This window comes from Sinocyclocheilus grahami, unplaced genomic scaffold (genome assembly GCF_001515645.1).
Source record: "Sinocyclocheilus grahami isolate Dianchi unplaced genomic scaffold, SAMN03320097.WGS_v1.1 scaffold203.1, whole genome shotgun sequence".
Taxonomy (NCBI): domain Eukaryota; kingdom Metazoa; phylum Chordata; class Actinopteri; order Cypriniformes; family Cyprinidae; genus Sinocyclocheilus; species Sinocyclocheilus grahami.
The window spans coordinates 696,178-719,975 of NW_015505382.1; the positions used below are offsets into that span (position 1 = coordinate 696,178).

Genomic DNA, 23,798 nt, shown 5'->3' on the forward strand with positions numbered 1-23,798 from the left:
AAAAAAAAAACATTGAGTGAAAAGGTCTTATACACAACTTTCATCATGCTCATCCAATAATCAAGATGCTCAGCCTATTATTTGTGCTTCCTGCTTAACTGTCGGTGAATTTCCGTCTCATAGCGCACATGTCCACATCTCTACAGTGGAACTGAGCCGCTTTAATTAATGGTTGCACACGTTTTGACATGTATTTGATAAATTGTGAATTTGTTATTTGTGTACTGTTGCATCACTTTTAACAAACCGCTGACTGCAGAGAGCTCAGCACTAGTCAGGATGCAGGGGGGTGAGTCCTTTTGAGGGAGTAAATTATTTTGCAATCAGGCTGATGCAACCTCTGCTTCTGGGTTTGTAATTCACTCCATCGCATCATTTGAAAACGGCTGCCAACAAACTTGGAGTTTATTTGTCTTCAAGCCCTTGAAACCAATTTCCTTTTATTTTAAGCATGTTTTATGAAGTGTATTAAGTTTTATTGTGGAAATAAGGATAGGATTGCTCAAGCACATGATGTTCTTTTCATAATATGAGCAAGACCATACCATGTTTGTGATTGAGATGATTATTCATTGTCGATGGTTATTTAGGTAGTTGTGTTGACTCTTTAGATGGCAACATGATGACGTCTTCACCATCCTGGCCTGTATAGTGAGCACTGCCGTTACAGTAATATTTCAGGCAGCACAGGAGAGCGCTGACAGGCTGAAGCGCTCATGCATAAATGCAGGAGAAAGTGCGCAGAGTGGCTTTATGGAGAGCGGGTGAGGTGTACTCAAGGACAACTTCCACAATCCTTTTCCTCATCATGCCCTTGCTCTTTATTCCATTTGTGTGTGTACATCTACATACATCTCAAAATTCCAAATCCATCCATCTCAAAATTCCAAATCCATCCGTCCGTCCATCTCAAAATTCCAAATCCATTCATCCATCCAGATTCAGCTTTGATTATTTAATGCTTTCAATAATGGCAACTGTAAAAAGCAGCTCTAGAAAGAAGGGCTGTTTACCATTTTCAACTAAAAAGGTAAACTTTCTTTTCTTTTTGGGGCCCGAAGATGTAAACTTTCAAAAACAAGTTTTAAAGTGCAAGTTTTTGAAAATTATACTGTTATCGTCTCTGTGTAAACTATGAATACACAAATCTGTGAAAACACATTACGTGTTCAGTCTATAGAAATGCGTATGTGCACAGACCGCAGTGTTTTTTTTAAAAAAGTGACATCGGCAGCTACTGGCCTGACATGCATAATACAGCATAATTTGTCATTTGCATGGAACCATGCAAACAGGGATTTTTCACAACATTGTCATCTGTACGCAAAGGAAACATTTCAGAAATGCAAAGGAAAAGCTTTTCCGTTTTTAAGAACAATCATTGTTTTGTTAACATAACCAAAGTTAATTTTATACCTCCTTTGAGCCACTATCATGTCAAGGAAATATTCAGGTAATAGGAAGAGTCTGGAGAATCAGTGCATGATAGGGAACCCCATCCTCAGGATAGACTGGAGGAATAAGTTGTCAGAATAAGTCAGTCACAATAGTTCCATTAAACCATGAATGAATTGCTAGCATGCAGCTTAATGCATACTAAGCAGAATATACTTTAAACTGCCTGCTATAACTGGAATGTAAAATAGACTGCAATATTTCTAACTGTGACCAACGCGTTACATCAGGTTATAATCTCAGCAGTGCATTTTTCAGTGGCATCCTACATGAATTAATCCATCTCTTCATACCATCATAATGATGCCACGGCTATAGAAACCATAAATATTACACAGTAATGCAGTATAACAGGGCACTACATAACAGACAGGTATCTTATGTAGCAAGTATGAATTCCATTACTAAAGAAAGAAACCCAATTAACAATTGCACAACACATCATCTGTAGCTGAAGCATTAACCTAACAAAATGACACAAATACAGTCCATCCGATGTTCTTACAGACATTTATTCACCCAAACGCATTTATACCTTACAGATAGCATTGGTATAAAACAAATAAGGTGATTACATGTGTTTTAAAGTTGACCTAACAATTTAATGTTCTCTTACTGCTTTATTTCGTCTTCACGAGTCGCCCCGCTGGTCTGCCAGCGCACTGCGGGAGGAAAATACTGGTTAGCACAGCTTCACTAGGAAAGTGAGCAAGTAACATTAAAACAATTCATACAAGACGATGAAGAAAAGTGTATAGATGTGTTTTAACGTACTTCTGTGACTCTCATCTCCCCGCAGCCGCTGATCTGCCTCTGCCAGCGGCGATGCGGCCGGAGGAAAAGACCGCTTAATACAGCTCCACTCGGGAAACTGAGATATTCTTACAGAAACTTAAACCTGGCTTTATATCGCGCAAATAACATCAGCATACAATGCATCAAGCGATAAAAGAGTCAAAAATAAAAATTAACCTATCATACTCTAGTGGTTTTTCATCTTCACGAGTCTTTCACAGAGCCGGTGCCGAGGCGGTGTGTGCTTGTTTTTCGCAGTCATTAGGACTACTGTTTTTACGAATGCCTCGTTTATAATGGGTTTTCATGTTTTTGAATCATCGCTCCGGCCTGACAGGGCATCATCACAATATGGTAAGGGGCGTAACATTTCCGTCACACGCTTGAGGTATTCGGCCAATCACAACGCACTGGATAGCTGGCCAATCAGAGAACACCTCACTTTTTCAGACCGATGAGCTTTGTAAAAATCGACGTGTTTCAGAAAGGCGGGGCATAGAGGAGATGTACAGTATGTGGAAAATAATGTGTTTTTTGAACTTTAAACTGCATAAAAACATTTCATTACACCAAATACACAAAATAATGTTCTTTTTAGCAGCATCATATGACCCCTTTAATGTCCAGGAAAAGCATTAATATCCCTGCATCATTATACAGCACTTGTAAACAGGTTTGCTAATATGTGTGAGTGCTGATTTTCACACAGTGATGTGTTGGTTGTTTACTCTCACAGACGGATCTCATGATCGTTAAGCAAATGCTTTCTCCCTCATTTATTATATTTATTTGTATTTTTGTCAATTCATGTCATCTCTGGCAATATGTTTGGCACAAAATGAGAAAGCGGACGTGTTTATGCATGTATCTCCATGTTTAATCTTAGCCAGAGCTTTTGTCTGTGAGAAATGTAGGATATCTGCTTGAAGGCCCATATTCTTTGTTTTTAACAAGATGAAAAGATGAAGAATACTTTCTCAGCTCTGAAGCTTCCATTCCATCATTAGTGCACCTAGAAAATGCCTCCACATCCACAAACCCTCTCATTTGCACTTAGAACATCTACCATTTTGATGTATTATTTACGGCCCTGCCGATGGGGAGGAAGGCTGCAAAAGAGGAGGACTGAAAGAAAGAGTCTGAAAATGGTGAGAGCATAATAGGGAGGGGGTGCTGTTTTATCTTTTCTTCCTTGTTTTTGCCCCACGCTCTGCGCGAACCCCCATGAGACATTAGCGTCCATTGAGCAGACATGGCTTTTGTGTCCAGTGAGCTGACATTGTGGACTAATGGGGTAGTTGCTCAGGGGCTTTGTGTCTTCATTACTAAACATCAGGTTCAGGCTCTGCCCTGCATTCCTCAATTGGGTCCCATTGATCGATAGTTAGCTTGTTACTTATTGTGCATCTGTTTTACAATATGCTCTGAATTATGGGCAATTACATTCCAGCACAATGCTGGGTAGTATATCCAGTAGTCTTTGATTGCTTTAGGATTGTGTTTTCTTATTATATACAAAACAAACGAGAACTCTGAGGCTTCACACCATACATGGTGAGGAAATCTAGATTATTGCATAATACAAACAATACCTGCTGTAGAAATACATAAAGGCTACGTTCATAATGAAATACTAACTTGATGCTTACTGTGCAGTAGGGGTGGGCGATATGACCAAAATCTTACATCACGGTATGAGTAATTTTATTTCACAGTAACGATGTATATCACGATATAGTTATTTTTGCTTTAAATGAGGTCTTTATGATTTCAAAATGTTTGATACCAGGGTCAATATCACAAAAAACTAATACTAGCCTAAATTTAAAAAAATGCTTACTTTTTCATTGTCCAAACTTTAATGTCCATAAGAATAAGAAACAAATTACCAGCAATAGGAAAAAAAACTACAGAAGAACAAAGAAATGCTACATACATTGTATAAAATAATAAAATATATGAAGACACTGCATGTTGATTACTCTGTGAATTAAATATATATTTCTTCTTATTAAAGTTACAAAAGTGATTGTCAAAAGCAGTGAGAGATTTTCTCTCTTTTGTTGTTTGATAAACATTAATGAAAGACAGCAGGAATTTTACACTGCTGTCACTTTAAGAGCTGCCCGGATCCAATATACTGTTACACGTGTTTGCTTTCAATCAAGACCTGAATTACTTTGTTTACGAGGATATTTGCAAAGACTGGCATTATGACACATACAAGTGTGTGTGTATGTAACCGTTGAAGGCCTGTAAAGCAGCAAAAAAATACTCCTGCGCTCTTTGAGCACCATCTTCACGTGTGCATGCCTCTGACAGTGCTCAGAAACAGCCACTCAATCAGTGCGCGCATATAGAAAAATGAGTTATTTTTTGCTGCTGATTGTGTTTTAATGGCTTAAGATCACTTGTTTATAAACCGCAATGCTTAAAAACGTGTGCAAATGATACGTTTTAGTGACCATGTAGTACAGCAACGTCACGTGAGCGTGTAACTATGATAAAGACGATAGTCCAAAATCTCTACTGGTTGATTGTGTTTTCTCATAGTTAATTGTGCCTACCGTTATACACCCCTACTGTACAGTATACTACCTACTATTTTTAGGTAGTAGTATGATACATTGTTGTCACATGACCTCACCATGTTGCATGTTTTAGTGACCTTCAGTTATCACTGATTAAATAAAATAACTTTTTGCATTTTTATGAAAATGTATATGAAACATACCTTTTGGAAGATTAATACAACAGTGAACAAAGAAAAAACATTTGATTTTACTCTTTCTTTGTTGTTGTAAATGTGGAATACATAGGCCTATATACACACTACCTTTTTAAAGTTTAGTACAAACTGCAATATTATGCCATTTTTTATTGCAACAGTTTTATATTTTAATATATTTTAAAATGTAATTTATTCTTGTGATGGTAAAGCTGAATTTTCAGTATCATTACTCCAGTCTTCAGAGTCATATGATCCTTCAGAAATCATTCTAATGTGCTGATTTGCTGCTCAAGAAACACTTATTATTACCAATGTTGAAAGCAGTTGTTTTGCCTAATATCTTTTTTTTCAGGATTCTTTTATTAATAGAATATTGAAAAGAACAAATTTGATTTGAAATAGAAATGTTGAATTTTTTTTATTTTCATCAAAACATATTTGTTACTCAAGGATGTGAATTCATGAATTCATGTCCGGCCAGTGTTTTTTAAAGGAATTTATACCAATGACTATTTATAGTAAAAATAAACAGTATTCATTAGAAAATAGTAAGTCCAAACACTTACGTTACTTAAAATAAAAGTGCTAAGATGTAACAATAATGCTTGGCCTAATTTGAAGCCATGATGAGTCATTCAAGTGACCTAATTACGGCAACATGTTATCAAACTTAAAATTTTTTGTTAATAAAAAAAACCCATTTCTGGCTCATGTATTCTTCACCCTGGTGTTGTGGCTGTGTTTGAGAATGTTATTCCAGCTGGATTCCTTGCTGGTCACTTACTGTAAACATGTTTATTTGTCACGAATGCTCAAATGCCAAAAATGGCTCTTCAGAACATCCATCCTGCTGCTTCTGCAGGCTGTGCTGACTTTCCTGTCTTAAGAGACTTACATAACAGCTTCCTTGAGTCCACCTCCATTGGTAGAGTGGGCATACTGTAAATCCAACACCCACCCACAGCATCTCTGTGAATACCCAGCATACATTGAGGCTAGAGTGCTTTACAACCCTAACTCAAGTATTCTGGTTGAAACCCTCACAAGTAAAAGTTTTTCACGCTGAAACACAATACAAAGACAAGAGTGCTTTTTATAAAAAGCAGCAGCCTTTTATTTTGAGTAGCATGAAGTGATGTGTTTGCTCAGTGTAGCATTGTATTTCTCTGTGTACCATTTTCTGTGAGCAAACTGATGGACAGAATTAATTGGAGAACAGAAGTGTTTTGATCAGTTCAGTGAAGCGTTGGGCACTCCTTGAAACTATGTGCTGAATCATTTTGCCAGTGTGGTGTGGCTTTGTGATTAAAACAAATTTGACCCTATTTACTTTCTTAAAAGAAAAGTTCTTTAATAAATTAGCAGTACATTGTGACTTACTTTAAAACATCAGACAGTTAGCCAAAAAAGCCATGTGGCTCGGTGATCACTTTTCAAGTGCTTTGATTGATTGTGCTGAACAACAAACCAAAACTTCAGCTATTTTAATACTAAAATGCTAAAATTGTGGCAGACACCATTTCTCTCCTGTGCGGCATCCAGCCATCCACTTCCTTCACCAAACCAACGTGAAAACTGCATTTCCACTAAATCAAGGCTCCATCTGAAATTGCATAGGCCTACTCTCTTAGTAGATACTTCATTTGAATAAGAACTTACTTTGTGGCTATTCAAAATGCATGTTCTATATATTGTTCTATATATAGTATGAATGAAATCTTGATTACTACATTCTACATTCATCAAGTTTTCATTGTCTTGTGACTTACTGGGTGTCCACCTGTGAGCTGTGCTAACTAATTTTAACAGTAATGAAAAAAAATGTCTTGTGGGGAAAACGCATTTGAAAAATGGAGGATGGTCACACAGTAAGCACCTGTGGGAAAAGTGCATGACCCAGGTTGTCAAAAACAGGAGTGAACTGTATTAAACACATCAAAGAATTCTTGTGGGTTGCAATGTCAGGTACATCAGAAGGGACCTTGGGTGAGTGTGCTGCTTAATGTGCTTGAGAGATGATTTTCCCTAGTGCATAACTTAAATTTCATAGTTATATTCTTATCTGTAAATGATATAAATTCATGCAAGTATTTGCATTTTGCAAAAAGGCTCATCCTGACAGCAAGCAAGACTCCAATAAACTTCACAGACTTCACTGAAAATGCGTTTGTATGCACAACAGAGAATGTCAGTGCAGAAATGTTGATTATTTGTTGTTGGAAGTTAAATTTAGCTTTTAAATTGACAATATTTAATTGAAATCCTACACATAATAGTATAGTAACTCTAATGGGATTATGACATGCAATGTAAATGTAAGAAACTCTTTACATTTATAGACCATAGTCAGTGTTGCACCATATTTTATTTTTGAAATGAATGAGAACGAGTCTGTGAGGAACAGAACTACAGTGGCTGTAAGTATATCCTTCACAGGCTAGTTTTCATCCATGTAAAATCTTTCTGTGCACATAATGTATTGATTACATTCATGCATCGTTTATAGAAATAATCGTTAGTTACAGCCACGGTCACATTATGGAAATAAAATGAGTTATGAATGGCATTTCATGCTGACTGAACCTCAGGGCTAGTAATAAGAAGGTAACTGGTTCGAACCCTACTAGCAGCGAGCAGTGAACCATCACCATAGTGCCCTTCACTTAACCCCAGGTTTCCCCAGGCAGATTGTTTCTGTAGTAAGTGTACTGTAAATCACTTTCAATAAAAGCAGCTGCTAAATTAAGGAGGGACTAATTACTAATTAAGGAGCAAGAGAAAGGGGGGCAGGGATACCAGCAAAGTGGAAGGGCAAAAGGTTAAATGAGAAGCAGAAAAAAAGATTTAGCTCTACGTGACACCTCTACATGGCCAAAAATGTTCTTCTTTTAGTCAGTTCAAAGGACACATGGTAGGCTTCACGCTACTGGAGGCAGGTGGGCTGATATGCTGCTGAGTAGCCCAGACAGCCATGCATTTGGGCTGGAGTTTATATGAGGGATGGGTGCATCAGAGCTTGGCTGTTGGCTTTCGGCTGGAGCTGACTCAAATCCATTTAACACCATCTCCACGGGACGCCCAGGGTTTGCCTGTGGCGCTCAGATGGCTGGTTATATCCGTATGAGAAGACAGAATGGGGAATGTCATGGTGAACTTATGCTTTGCCCTGCCCCTGAGTTTTATCTGTAGTTGCAAATGTACTCACAATGATGTTCATGTGCACTAATAATGCGTGAACACAATACTAACCTCTTATACATCACATTCTGACCCAGAAAACCATAAAACAAATCAGCCGAGACTTCCTCTAGCAGCAACTCTGTTAAGTGGAGCTATTTCATGCTGAGAGGTACAACAATAGCCTCTCTAGTGCTGTCGTCTCTTGACGTCATGACATTTGATTCATGCTGAAGTTGTATTTTGAACTTGACCTTTTGGGATTCCTCCTTAGTCTCCAACCTCCTAATTCCCAAAGCATCTGTACAGGGTTGTGCTGGGTGAGAGACCAGGTCAAACACGGGTGAAAACAAACTGCTGAACCAATAGAGGGAGAATACAAAATCCAGACCCTTAACATTCTCTGTCCCTTGCTCATTTGTTCATTAAATATTTTGGCTAATATCCTTATTGTTCATTAAATATTTTGGCTAATATCCTTATCTTTTCAGCCATGGGTGACATTAGAGGTGAGCTGTTTTAAAAAAAAATACTATTTAGGAATAGTATTTTGTAATTATGACTTGTCTCACAAGCCAAACTTTTGACTGTTGTGATTGTTGTCTTATTTTAATATTAGCATATTTTGTGTAAACATATTTTTTGTCAGAGGTCTGGAGTTATTTTTAGTTGTAGCTCCAGTAATGTTGTGTTATTAAATAAATGACTCTTCATAGATGTTTTAACATGTATTTCATCAATATACAGGTGCATCTAAAAAAATTAGAATATTGTGAAAAAAGTTAATTTTTTTGTAACTTCAAAAAGTGAAACGTTCATATATTCTAGATTCATTACATGTGAAGTAAAACATTTCAAAAGTTTTTTTTGTTTTAATTTTGATGATTAGAGCTTAAAGCTCATGAAAGTCAAAAATCCAGTATCTCAAAATGTTATAATATTTCCTAAGATCAATCAAAAAAAGTATTTGCAAAACAGAAAAGCTCAAGTTCTTTCAAGTATGTTAATTTATGCACTCAATACTTGGTCGGGGCTCCTTAAGCACAAATGACAGCATCAGTGAGGTGTGGCATGGAAGTGATCAGCCTGTGGCACTGCTGAGGCACTATTGAAGCCCAGGTTTCTTTAATAGCGTCATTCAGCTCGTCTGTATTGTTGAATAGACTGTTTCTCATCTTTCTCTTGAAAATATCCCTTAGATTCCATATGGGCTTCTGGTCAGGCATGTTGGCTGGCCAATCAAGCACAGTAATATCATGGTCAGAAAACCACTTGGAAGTGGTTTTGGCACTGTGGGCAGGTGCTAAGTCCTGCTGGAAAAGGAAATCAGCATCTCCATAAAGCTTGGCAGCAGATGGAAGCATAAAGTGCTCCAAAATCTCCTGGTAGACGGCTGCATTGACTTTGGACTTAATAAAACACTGTAGACCAACACCAGCAGACTTCACGGCACCCCAAATCTTCACTGACTTTGTAAACTTCACACTGGACTTCAAGCAGCTTGGATTCTGTGCCTCTCCAGTCTTCCTCCAGACTCCAGACCTTGATTTCCAAATTAAATGCAAAATGTACTTTCATCTGAAAAGAAGACTGTGGACCACTGAGCAACAGTCCAGTTCTTTTTCTCCTTAGCCCAGGTAAGATGCTTCTGATGTTGTATCTGTTTCAGAAGTGGCTTGTTAGCCCTTTTACTGAAGACGTCTGAGTGTGGTGACTCTTGATGCACTGACTCCAGCTTCAGCCCACTCCAAAATAAAAAAAGGGACTTTTTCATGATATTCTGATTTTTTGATGCAGCTGTATTTTACTTTTCAAAGTACCTTTTATTTTGATTAGACAATAAAGACATTTACATTGTTACAGAAAATTCTATTTTCACAGAATTGCTGTCCTTTTGAATCCTAAAAAAAATCTCGGTTTCCACAAAAATTTTAAGCAGCTGGTTCCAACAATGATAATAATAAGAAATGTTTCTTAAACACCAAGTCAGCATATTAAAATGATTTCTGAAGGATCATGGGACACTGAAGCCTGGAGTAATGATGCTGAAAATTCAGCTTTATTATCGCAAGAATAAATGACATTTTAAAATATATTAAAATAGAAAAGAGTTACATGAAATTGTAATAATATTTCACAATATTTGTGTTTTTAGTATATTTTTCATCAAATAAATGCAGCCTGGATGAGCATAAGAGAATTCTTGCAACAACTTTTTATTTTATTTTACCACATTTAAATCTACTAAGTCTAGAATTATGCAGATTTTCTGCAGACTTTTAAATCAGATCAAAAAAATACAAAACTGATCCCATCTGGGCCTGGCAGTGAGTCTGGAGAATAAACCTCTCTCTTTGTTGTTTGGATCAAACGTGTCACCTTATATTTTCACTCACATTAAAAGTGGAGGGAGTTTTCCAGCACATCCTCTTAGCATGACAAAACACTGGGATATTTTTTTCCCAACACAAAGGGTCAGTGTAGTGTTACCTTTTGACTTTCACTAAATGGGACGAGTCTCCCTAATCGGGAATGTTATGGGAAATTTTAAGCTACTGCGCTGCCTAACAAAAACATTGAAACCCAATTCCCTGATTTGCATTCCAATATGAAACAGGCATCAAAGTCCAGAAAAAACACAAAAACAAAACAATTATTTAGTCACACTATCATTTATGGGAGAAAGGGATTAATTAATTATGGATCACAATTCTTCTCCACTCCCTTCCCTCACTTTCAATTGCAAAAGCATTTGGAGTTTGCTGGTAATTATCATGGATAGATTACAAACATTTGGTGCTGGATCTCCTCAGGCTAATTTAAATAGATGCCTCCTTTTGCTTTTTACATTTTTTAAAAACTATTTAATGTTAACACTGTCATATGCTAACTACTATATTGGTTACAGGTCATCAGGTCTGCAATCCTCCCAGCGTCTCTTGTTTGTCATACTATTGCTAATTTTGCATGACTAAAAAAAAAATATATATATATGTATATGTGTATATATATATATATATGTGTGTGTGTATATGTGTGTGTATATATATAATATATACAGTGGGGAAAATAATTATTTGATCCCCTACTGATTTTGTAAATTTGCCCACTTACAAAGAAATGAAAGGTCTATAATTTGTATGGTAGGTTTATTTTAACGGATAGAGAGAATCTCCTTTGACAGCTCTTTTGCCTTGCTCTATGGTGGTGGGAGAGGTTTGAATGGAAGATACACATTCTATGGACTGGTTTCTTAAAGTGACAGGACATATATATATATTTGTGTATATATATATTTGCATATATATTTGGCGAGGTTTCATTACAGAAATGACAGATGGCTGTGCTAAAATGCTGAAGTATTATAGGATATTCAAGATATCCTAGAAGTTATATCTAGAAAGACCAGATCATTATTAGCATTATATTAAAATGATGTCTTTACTCACCAGAGAGAATAATCTATAAATTATCCTATAAAACTGAAATTTCTTTAAGTAAAACACTATGGCTCACTGCATTTTATTTAAAGGGGTCCTATTATGCTCTTTTACAAAGTCTTGATTTTGTTTTGGGAGTGTACTAGAACATGCTCTCATGCTTGGTGGTTCGAAAAACACATTATTTTTCACATAATTTACATTATTAAAATACCTTTCTCCCCAGGCTGGCACAAACGACTCGATTAGTTCCGGTTTTGAGGAAGGTCCGCCTCCCGAAAAACAAAATGTGATGTGATTGGTTAGCTGTCCCAGTGCGTTGTGATTGGCGAACAGCTTAGACAGTGTTTCATTACTGCCACGCCCCTTGCTCCGTCTTTCAACAAAAGCTTTTGGGAATCTGGCACTATTCACTCATGTTGTGGAAGCTGTCTTCAGTAAAATGCACAGCACACAATAGCAAATTGGGGTTATAATGCTCAGGAACAGAGTTAAAAAGTAAATTGCAACCACTGTTTCCTGACATCATCCGCTTTCGGAAGTGGAAAAAAAACAGCGTTTCAGGCGGTCACGCACCGGACGAGAAGTGCAGCGTTGCGCCACGGCTTTAAAATTCGTACACACATTATTTTCTATGAGTGCAGGCACACCGGCGGTGCCGTTCGGCGTCTGTCTGCGGCGCCCAGCTACGTCGCGTTATATTTGTAATAATTGTTCTAGACCAGCGGTTCTCAGTCCTCGCACACCCCCGCTCTGCATGTTTTGCACATCTCTCTGTCAACACACCTGATTCAGATCATCTCGTTAGAAGTGAGCTCTGTGCATGAACTGTGTTCCGATTGACATGGTCCCTACAAAGCGTCCATTGCTCCTTACTCCCTGAGCAGGGGAAATCCGTTGACGTTTACTTCACTTCGGAATATTAATTTACAGATTTACGCAGATTTACGCTCCCTTCAAACTGGAATCATGTAATGTAATGTCCACTTCGCAGGGCACTTACAGTCAAATATAACAAACGTATGAAGCAATAAGAGAAACATACAAAATGTGCAGAGCGGGGGTACGCGAGGACTGGAATTGAGAACCGCTGTTCTAGACATGCCGAAAATTTGAGGCTACAGCACAGCAGCTCTTCTTCTTGGTTTTCTCTGATGCACTAACTCTGCAGCAGCACTTCTTCTTCGTCGTCTCGTCTGATGCACTCACTCAACCAAGCGTTCTAACCACAACCTCGCCCCTCCCCACCCCCCAACCATTCGAATTTCTGTAGGTGGGAATTCTTTTGTAATGAAATTCTAATGAGCCGCTTTGTGATATCATAAAGCCCGGAAACCAAACGCTGTAGTCCAAACGAGCCGTTTGCTGTAGTTCTTGAAAAGGGATTTTTAAAAAACTAAATATCTCCCTTTGGAGTGGACTTTGAGATTTGTAACTTTCTAGATATTTTTTATGCCCAAACATACACACTACACACTGACTAAAATTAAAAAAGTGAAAAAGCATAATAGGACCCCTTTAAGGGTATAGTGTGTACTTTCTGTGCCACTGACATCACTAATCAGAACGGCAAATGTATAGACTTTTCAAACATGTTTCCTTAGCACGTTTCTCTATTACTTGGTTGGGATTACTACACTTTCATATTTGACTCTACATATAATGGGATAGAATGGAAAGGAAAAGAATATTGTGTAGAAAAAAAGAAGAGAGATGTTCTGACAGACAGAATGAATGAAGAAGAGAGAAGACCGAATGTTTTGGAGCTGTGCCATAGCCTCATGTGTGAAGTGATGTTCATGAAAGTCTGTTACGACAATAATGGGCTGTCTTTGATGAGACTCTAGGGGGAGAAAGCGAGAGAGATGACATGCTAGGGACAGACACTTAGAGTGATTGGTGTGGCTATTACCCCTCCGAACAGGAGATGAGCACAGGTAAAACACAGTGTAAGGCCGCTAAGAACAGATGCTCATACATGTTACTCTGCATGCGTGAAGTAATGGCAAAGACTAACCCATGCTGGTCAGGACACTTTAGTACAGCGTGAAGTACATTGCTAATGTGATGTCTATCAGTGGCCTACTTGAGATGCCTCCTCTTACAGCTAATTGCCATGTTATATCATTTTGAATCAAATCTTTCTTGATCTGAGGAGAGGAGTTGCATGATTTTGCCCTGAAGCCACAGAGCATTTGTGTTTTCTCTATAGCTCCAAGATACTGTTCAATATTGTTGTCATTCTCTGGAGTTATAAGAGACCACAGGTGAATAGGGGAAACATTTTAACTAATAGATATCACCATAATTTTCCATTGGATTAATCATAGTAATTTAAGACAATTGTTTTGTATTACAAGGTTTCTGAAATGTTTAAAAATACAAATGAAACATTATCTAATTAAATTTGCACAAATTTGCATACATTTCCAAAACAGAAATCTGAACATTGAATAAAGCCAGGTTTCTAAATTCTTGTTTCATTTTGTTGACATAGAGTTAAATGTTTTTACATTTAAAAATAAATCGAGAAAATAGCCTTTAAAGGCAGGGTAGGTGATTTGGTTCAGAAACGGTTTTTGTTATGCACCTTACCTTTAACAATATGTATTGTAACTTAAATCTACAGATGCAAATTGATTAATGCAATTAAATGCTTTAGATATTAGTCTGAAAGAAGACATGCTATGAAAGCAAAATAGCCAAGTTTCAAAATTGACCAGTGCCACAAAAAAAATGCCTGTAGTGTATTGCTTTAAATGAACTTTTCCCCCTGCATTTTTAAAAGGGTTCCTAGATGTTCCCCAGAGGTTTCCACCAGTGTGATCATCTGAACCCTAAATGGTGCCCTAGTATTTGTACACTGTGACCTGAATTATAAAAAACATCAGACACTTTTTTTTTTTTTAATTATTATTATTATTTTTTTTCTGTGAAGGTTGCTCTGTGCCTCAAGGAAGAGGCCTGTGCAATGTAAGTGCATGCAGGAGTTGTCTGAATTCTTACAGCAAGGGCAATAGGGAAAACGGATACATTTGTAGAGTTCCAACAGAGGGCAGAATGACTAAATGCTGGTATAGATTTTTCTGCTCTGCCAAGAGAATATTGACTTGGTCAATATGCGTCTTGCTTTGACCTTTTATATAAAAAAATGTTTTCTTTGTCGTTTAATAGATAATACACATAATAATATGGCGTGAGTGCGTGTGGGTTTGAGCTTGATTGTAAGGAAATAAACTTTTATTGGAGCTTAATGTTCTTTAGGGCTGAAGGACTTTATTTCATTAAGCGAGAGTCTGAGCGCTAACACACCTCCCTCTTAATTGGCACTGCCCACTCTGCCTCTTAACTACAGCTAAGCCAGCTTTGGACCTGATCCACACACACACACACTCTCTCTCTCTCTCTTTCTCTTTAGATGTATGAGAAAATACTTCACCATGGTAACAAGACAGCTTCGACCTTGATTTCCAGTCTGTATGTCTAGTAAATCAAGTGCAAATTCCACTGAATATAAAACCCGTACAGAATAATAAGCCCAATCTTTTTGTTACTGTAGCAGTCCTCTTTCACTGACAAGTGAAGTTGATGTTGGTGACATTTGGGTCTTTGAAATGAATTTGACTGTTGGATGAACCATTCCAGTTATTTCACATCATTTTCCATCTCTTAAAGGAATAGCTCACCTGCATGAAGATTCTGTCATCGTTTACTTACCCCCATGCCATTTAAAATGGTATGACAAAGGAGAAGTTTCCCAGGTTTTTCAACCTGTTCTTTTAATAAAATTAAAATGTTCAGTCCGTAAAACTTGTAGACTAAAATGTAGATGCATTTTACGATTCGATTTTGATTCACAAGCTTTCGATTTTATTTAATTCACTATATGTTCATTTGAATATAAAGTATATCAGAGACAGTGCATGTAATTTTTTCTCAAGGAAAAAAAATCTCCCTAAATCTATAAACTATACACAATATCATGTCAGTTGGTGCATTACTATAATATATTATAGGTTAAAATGAACAACAACAGTTCAAAATATTAACTTCATTTGCTACGTGTTCGTAAATATAATTTGCACTGAAATAAAAACGCTCCCCACTGCCGCTTGAACTGAAGTGCATGGCGATCTGTCATGCCACTGTTTATTGTTTGTATTTAGTGATAAAATTGACACAATTTTTGTTCATGCATCAACAGATAACAGTCTAGATTTAAAGATCAATTCTTGGGATTAGGAATCAATACTGGTTCATTTAAAATGAGAACTGATTAAAATTGATAAATTCAAATTGTCAACCCTGGCCTACTGAATTCTTGTGCTGTAAGTTTTCTGAAGCCGTACATTTGGAAATGGTCAAACACAGAAGGGCAGGGTTTTCAGCAAATAATCTTATTTTGAATGTATTAATTTGTAGAATAACAATTTTAGTTGTTAATGTGTTTCGTCTAGTGTCTTTCTAGTATTAAAGCACATAACTACTGCAGTTATGGACATACAGAGTCTTGTCACATTATTTTTCTCTCTGTGCCCTACAGAATTCGCAGAGAACATACATTTTTTCCTTGACTTAAATCAAATTAGCAAGGAACTCTGAATGTTTTGTGAGGTACAACATGTGATGGATTTGACAGTATGTCTGATGTGTAATTTCTTATAACAATTTTCTCTATTTTGTTTTCTTTTCATCTAGGTACAGAAATTGGTTTCCATCATAGCGTGACCTCTCTCCTTCACAATGCACTTCCTCTGCAGTGCTGTTTACTGTTTGCCGTGTGTATAGAGGCAAATAATTAGCATCTATTCAGGAACCTGCTCTCTGAAAGAGGCAGCACTGTTAGGAGCCATTTTTCTTGTAAATGAACAGCAGCTGGAGTTTGGAGTTTGGAAAGTCTTGCATATATTGTGTGCATATATATGATGTAGTTTCAGAAGCACAATGTTGGACACAATGTAATCATGGCTTTTATATTCTAGTGTCAAGCAGAAGCATAATCTTTAATTATTGCTCATAGGAGTTGTGGCAAAAGCCAGGCCTGAAATGTCAAACTAATTAAGGACAATTTAATTCTGGGCAGTGTGTTGATACAGTAAGGTCTTTGAGGAATGAATAAAATTAGTCTATGCAACAAAGGGCCAGATTTGCCAAAGCTGATTGTTCATGCATGCACATGAAATTGTTTGCACTAAATATTGTACAAATAACATTGGCTTGATTGGTGCATATCGAATGCAAAGCTGTTCCGCCAAAACAAAATGTGAACGGTTAAGCTGTGTATTAACATTACAATAGGTGAGGGATTGTGTTTGCATCATCAGCTCTTTTCTCTTTTCTTCTTTTTGTCTAATTTTATCTTGGGTGCTTTGCACTTTATACAGAAAATGAAAATATTATAAGAAATTAGGGGGAGATACAAAGCCAGTGGGACTGGATCATGAAGTGGGTCAGACCTGAACTTGTCTCACCTACATGAGAATGGATTCTTTGTTTGGAGTCTATATTTACTTAAATGACTAGTTAGCCCACAAATGAAAATTGTCATTATTTATTCAACCTCATGTTGTTCCAAACCTATATGACTGTGCTGTTTTTCTACAGAACACACAAGGTGATATTTTGAATAATGTTCAGTTTTGGTTACCATTGACTTCTAGTGTATGGGCAAAAACACTTAAAATATAGTCTTTTAATTTTTGGGGGAACTATCCCTTTAACTTAAAGGCCACACATCCACTGCCATCAGGGTTCCAAATGTGGGTCACATGACTTGTCACTCAGCTGCACATAGTTAACATCCTGTTAACAGAAGCCGATGCCTGTGGAAAACTTACTGCCACAATACTAGCAATGTTGCCAAAATAATCTCATGAGAAAACATAACTATAGCTATGTTTCCATCACCCTGTTTTTATGAACATTTTGAAGTATCACATCAGAAATAAATGATGGAAACACCAAATTTCGGGAAAAAAATCCCTTAATTGTACAAAAAAATGTTTACGCTCGCTTGATGTTACTTTTGGCTTGTGCGAAAAAGGGTTAATGCGAATAATGGGAGATGAAAACACATTTTCCAAATAAATAAAGTCATGTGACTTTGCGCTATGGGATGCCATAACCTCACTAATCAGAGAAAATTTTGTTATAGTCATTCTTAAATGAAAATGGCTATATTCAGTGGCTTCTCCTACGTTTCTTTGTGATATTTAGTGCCAATTTATCAGGAAGTGATGATTTTGTTCTCTTTGACTTGTTGAATGGAAATGGTGCTCATTTGAAAATGTTTTATGTGATATTCCAATTTTGCACCGAAGTTAAATTTGCAACTTTGGATGGAAACCGGCTTATGATATGTTTTGGCAAATTAAGAATTGGTTGCAAATTTGTAGGAACTTGTATGATTTGATTTGTATGAAAATGTATGATTTACATAAAAAAATAAGCATGAAGGTATTCCCCTTAAAGGGATGGTTCACTCTAAAATGGAAAATCTAATTACCCTCATGTCGTTCCAAACCCGAATGACCTTCGTTCAGCTTCGTAACACAAATTAAGATATTTCTGATGAAATCCGAGAGCTTTCAGATCCTGCACAGACACCAATACAACTGACACATTCAAGGCCCAGAAAGGTAGTCATTAAAATTAAAAGGACTTCATTAAAATAGTCCATGTGACATCAGTGTTTTAATCGTAATTTTCTGAAGCTACAAGAATAAAAATTAGAACTAGTTTTTGTCCTGTCACTATCATTCTGTTGCACTGTGGAAGCTTCTGTCACAAAAACACATTCCTCGTATGTGTAAACATACCTGGCAATAAAGCTCATTTTGATTCTGAATAGGAGAACAAAAGTAATGACTTTATTCAACAATTTTTCTCTTCCGTCCGCCGCCATTCACGAGAGTACAATGATGCATTTTGTTTTATTTGCGCACAAAAAGTATTCTCGTAGCTTCATAAAATTACAATTGAATCAAAATGTAAGATTGTTACAATTGCAATAAAAGGCTTTTGGATATTATGGCCTGTTGTCAGAGTGGTTGCCCAACTCAAGTCTCTATTGAGATATTCTGGTCTCTAGAAATGGTCCTGCTTTCAGCGTCAGTGTATAGAATTTTTTGCCCAGTTTATCATCCACTAGATGAAAAATCATGAGTCTGATCACTTTGAAAAGTAACAGCACACTTGGCAAGCACCACTAATTAGTATTGACCTCAAGAAGTACATTTCCATTTCTTAGCCATACATAGACTATATATACATTAGGGATGAAATATGCAAACTGCTTGTTTAACTTATGAGCACCATCAACATTCCTGTCATAGACAGCCTATTTATGATTTTCCAGGATACCATTTAGTTCTGGATCTGATCTGTTGCAGCCCTAATATGTCTCTCTTAGTTGTAATGAAACACGGTAATGTTTGACAGCACAGTGGGCAAGAGCTCATTTCATCTAAAGGCTTCAAAGATGGCAAGATCAAGAGATGGCGCTGAGAAAACTAGACGTTTCTAATGAATATATGAATACCATTTAAAGGGGAATGAGTTCAGTTTGAAGGAAATATGTTTCTGCCGAGTGTCTGCAACGTTCCACTTCTTCGCTTTCTGCGTTATTAGAATTTTGCGTTATTAGGACATGTCATTATTGTAAAGGAAGTTGTAATGTTGTCATCAGCACAAACAGTCATAATTACTACAAATGTTATATTGCAGTTTCAGACGTCACCTATGAATCTGCCATCCAGTCTTTATTAGCGTTCAGCTCTTACCATTAATGTCTTCGCCATTAGGACGACAAGGTATTGAAGTCACTGGCAATTCTATTATTATTGTCACTCCTTTCTGATATGTACTGCTAATGTGACAATTGCTTTAAGAACCGCACTCTGTTGTGTATGTGTATTGTTTGTGCAAGAGATGTGCTGATAGTTTTTTAACAGATGTTGTGTTTACTTTGTTGTTGAGTTGGTCTAGTAAGTCTGATACTGCAGTTCTGTGTGCGAAAACAGCATTTGAAAGCTCCAGCTGATCTAATGAAGAGGCAGTGAGATCAAACTGTCAGAAAGAAAACCTCAGTTTCTCACTGAAAAGCAGCCACCTGTGACCCACCTCTACAGAAAGCCTTCATCTGAACACATTTTAGAATAGGCTACTGAAATAAAAAGTGTATTAATACTAAAATATTGTTATTAAATATTCTTACAGTCTTGTGGCATGTCTATTTCCACTGGGTGGTACTACAAACAGTATGTTTTTGTATGTTTATCCATATATTTTTGTATATTTAAATTGTTGTGTAAGTGTACATTTCATACATGTATATTATTATTATTATGTGTAGCTTATGTGTGTTTGTGTGCGCCAAATTTTGGGGTTACGATAATGACACTTTGTGGAATAATATAGTCCTGACAATTGTTTTGATTTTTAAATGTTAGGCTTGTGGGGATCTAAAAGATTGGTTCAACAGCAACATCTAAGTGTTAAGTTACAGATACACATTGATTTTCACATCGATAATTCTTTATGTCAGTGTGTCCTGCCTCACAGGCCTAAATGTATTACATCAGAGTAAGATCAATTGCCTCTTGTCTCTGATATGCGTCCTCCGTGTTTTTGTTTTAGGGATTGTAACGCAAACTGTTTAGGTACTCTTTAGAGTTTTGGGTCATAGTCTAACAAAGACATGCCAGCACCTGCAGCCTGCTCTTGCAAACATCTGATTTAAAAAAGCCCAGATGAGAGATATCTATCCATATTTTAGAGATCTCCTATCTGGGATGGCCTTTATTTTTGTTTTTGGACCAGGCATGTGGTCGTTGTGTAGTGCCGGAGTGAGCCTTTCGACTGATGAAGCGTTTGATTTGATGAAGGTTGTAGATTAGACAATATATTGTGGAATTATATTAATAATAATATAATATAGGAATAATGCAGCCTGCTCTTGCAAACATCTGATTTAAAAAAGCCCAGATGAGAGATATCTATCCATATTTTAGAGATCTCCTATCTGGGATGGCCTTTATTTTTGTTTTTGGACCAGGCATGTGGTCGTTGTGTAGTGCCGGAGTGAGCCTTTCGACTGATGAAGCGTTTGATTTGATGAAGGTTGTAGATTAGACGAGATCAGTGCACGCTGTTTCACTAAATTGATCCCACTGAGTAAGCACTTAGAAAAAACTGATTGATTTCACACCTCATATTTCTGTCTACCCTGTTTTCTGTGACTCTGTGCTCGGCGTTTAATGTTAAGTTTATAGTTAATCCAAAAATTACATTTTGTCATCATTTACTCATTTGTGCCAAACACATATGATTTTCTTTCTTGTGTGGTGAACAAAAGAAGATGTTAAGTAGAATGGCCAAGCTGCTTTTTTTTGAAAGTGGATGAATAGCAGAGACGGTCAATATTTACTACAAATTTGGTCACACTTTATTTTAAGGTCCAATTCTGACTGTTAACTACAACTTTTGCCTCAAACTCCTAATTAGCTGCTTAGTTAGTAAGGTAGTTGTTAAGTTTAGGTATGGGGATTCAAGTATCTTAAATATGGTCATGCAGAATAAGACATTAATATGTGCTTTATACGTACTAATAAACAGCTAGTGTGCTAGTAATATGCATGCTAGTAAATAGTGAGAATTGGTCCTGTTACAAAAAATTACTATACATATACAAATATATACATTTACCTAGTATATATTTCTTTGTATTTTATTTAATTAAATTTTTTATTGTATTTATTTATTTATTTGCAGTCCGCTCTATTATTATTAAAATGATATTTACCCTCATTGATTTTCACTATAACAGTGTTCTTTGTACCATTTATTTATATTATCCACAATTATTTAATTTATGTATTAATATATTATACATTTAATGTAGATGCATACATTTATATATTTTTGTAACTTATATACATATTTTTTTTATGACTTGCTTTCTGTGTTTGTTTAGACTACCCCAAATGAAAATGAAGAGCCCTTTAAGAAGAAAAAAAATCAATAGGAATGCTTTAAAGATTGTTAAGGCAATGAGAAATGTATTTTGTTGTGACTGTTAAATTACTATAACATCCTAATAGTACCATAAATCACAGCCTAATAGTACCATAGTACAAAAAGTGACTTATATTATATTATAATATATTATAATAATTATATTATGTAAGGCTTTACGTGGTTAGCCATGTGATGTTTTTGTTCAGTGTTTAGTGCAGTTTTGATTTAAAATCTGTGGTTTTACCTTGACCTATTAAATCCAGTTGTGGCTAGATTCACTCATTTTACGAGAATAGAATTAAATTTGGATTGCTTGAGTGGTAAAACTCAATCAAGCCCCAGAAAGAGTTTGAACTCTTATAAGAGCAGCAGTATCTGTAAGTGTCGTGTGTTGTGTGTGTTGCAGACGAGTGCGGTGCTGTGTTCAGGTGGATGTGCTCTGCTGGCAGTCAGCTCCCTGCTGGCCATCATCACCATCTTCCTGCCCGGTGGAGCCTGGGAGAGGAGGATCTGCACATTGGCAGGATACATGCAGATGGCTGCAGGTTAGTGTCCGGCTTACTATCTGACCTCTGATCAGCTCTTAAACACCAGCCCTTTGAGGACCATGCTGAGTAGCATTACATGACTGATCCTAGTCAGTAAAATCCTATTTTGAGGTTTGGACGGGAGCCCCACAGACCATCTGAGGCATATTGTACACAAAAATGGCAAGAACTTTCCAAAATCTATGTAAGACTAGTAAAACCTCAACATATCTCTTTCTCACACTTCACTTTGAAGACTTTTCTCTTGGATCTTGTGATTTTGAGTACATGGATGGAACAGCAGAGATCTTCAGAAAGAGGCAGATATCTCCTTCTCTCACCTCCCCCTCTGATATCATGTGATACATGCTAGAGCTCTGCTAACTGCTTTGGGCATCCCATCGGAATTCTGTTGTGTTGTCAAACATCATGTTTGAAGTGTATTGTTCATGTTTGGCAGAGTAGGGGAGGAATGATTCAATTTGATATGATGTGGTATAAAGCACTTGAGGCCGAATTTAGGTAGCGCGTCTTATTAAAAATGCAAAGTCTCATGTTACACCTTCATTAAATTACATGAAAGAGTTTATTCAAACACTGTTTGCAATCCAGGCATAATATTTAATGCGAGCAGATCCCTTCTGGGGGAAAAGAACAGGTTAAGCTGGTTTTTGGAATATGGTTGCTTGTCCATGGTGGTCTAGCAGTAAGATAACACTGGGAAAAAGGATTTTGCTGCTCATACCTAAAGCCGACCTCATACGTCATCCGTCCGGAACTGCTTTCAGTGTACAACAGTGAGCACAAGCTAGATTAAAGTCATTGTTACTTTTTGAATATAGTTATTTTTCTTACAAAAACGCATAGATTCGCTACAGGAGCCCTTTGTTCACCCCCCAGAGCCGTGTGAGACATTTTTTTTATGGATGGGCGCTTTTTATTTAACTTCTTTTGGACTGATGCATGCAACACCTGCTGAGTGGCATTAAACAGCATGAAAGATCAAAAACTATTTTTAATATAACTCCAACTGGACTTGTCTGAAAGAAGAAAGTCATATACACCTAGGATGACTTGAGGGTGAGTAATTTATGGGCTAATTTTCATTTTTGGGTGAACTAACCCTTTAAAGGGATAATAAAAATGTTATTAAAAAAAATGTCAATAAAAATTAAAATTCTGTTATTAATTACTCACCCTCATGTCGTTCCAAACAATGTTATGAAGCTACAAGAATACTTTTTGTTTACAAAGAAAACAAAAATAATGACTTTATTCAAAGAGTTTTTCTCTTCAGAATCAGTCCACCACCATTGCATCATGGTTCTCTTGTGAATGGCGGCAGAGGCAGACTGACCTGGAAGAAAATATATTGTTGACTAAAGTAATTATTTTTTTTTTCTTTGTGCATGAAAAGTATTCTCATAGCACAAAAAAGTATTCTCATGTTCCTTGAATGTGGTAATTGCGTTGTTAGACTGTTGGTCTAGCCCAGTGGTTCCCAACCTTTTTTCCTTGGGGCCCCCACTACGTACATAAGACAATCTGAGCCCGCCCCCAATATATATACTGTATACTATATATATATATATATATATATATATATATACAGGGGGGAAAAAAAGTATTTAGTCACCCACAAATTGTGCAAGCTCT

The 23,798-nt window shown here is 36.7% G+C and overlaps 1 protein-coding gene across 1 annotated transcript in view; it reads left to right on the plus strand.

Moving 5' to 3' along the window:
- The window catches only part of LOC107595527 (transmembrane protein 211-like), a 45,601-nt gene extending 23,365 nt beyond the window's left edge, over positions 1–22,236 (plus strand). Inside the window, exon 2 of the mRNA XM_016285951.1 lies at positions 22,022–22,236. Coding sequence (XP_016141437.1) covers positions 22,022–22,165 — 144 coding nt within the window. The 3' untranslated portion in view covers positions 22,166–22,236. The remainder of the gene's footprint in view (positions 1–22,021) is intronic.
- The last annotated feature ends 1,562 nt before the right edge of the window (positions 22,237–23,798 follow it).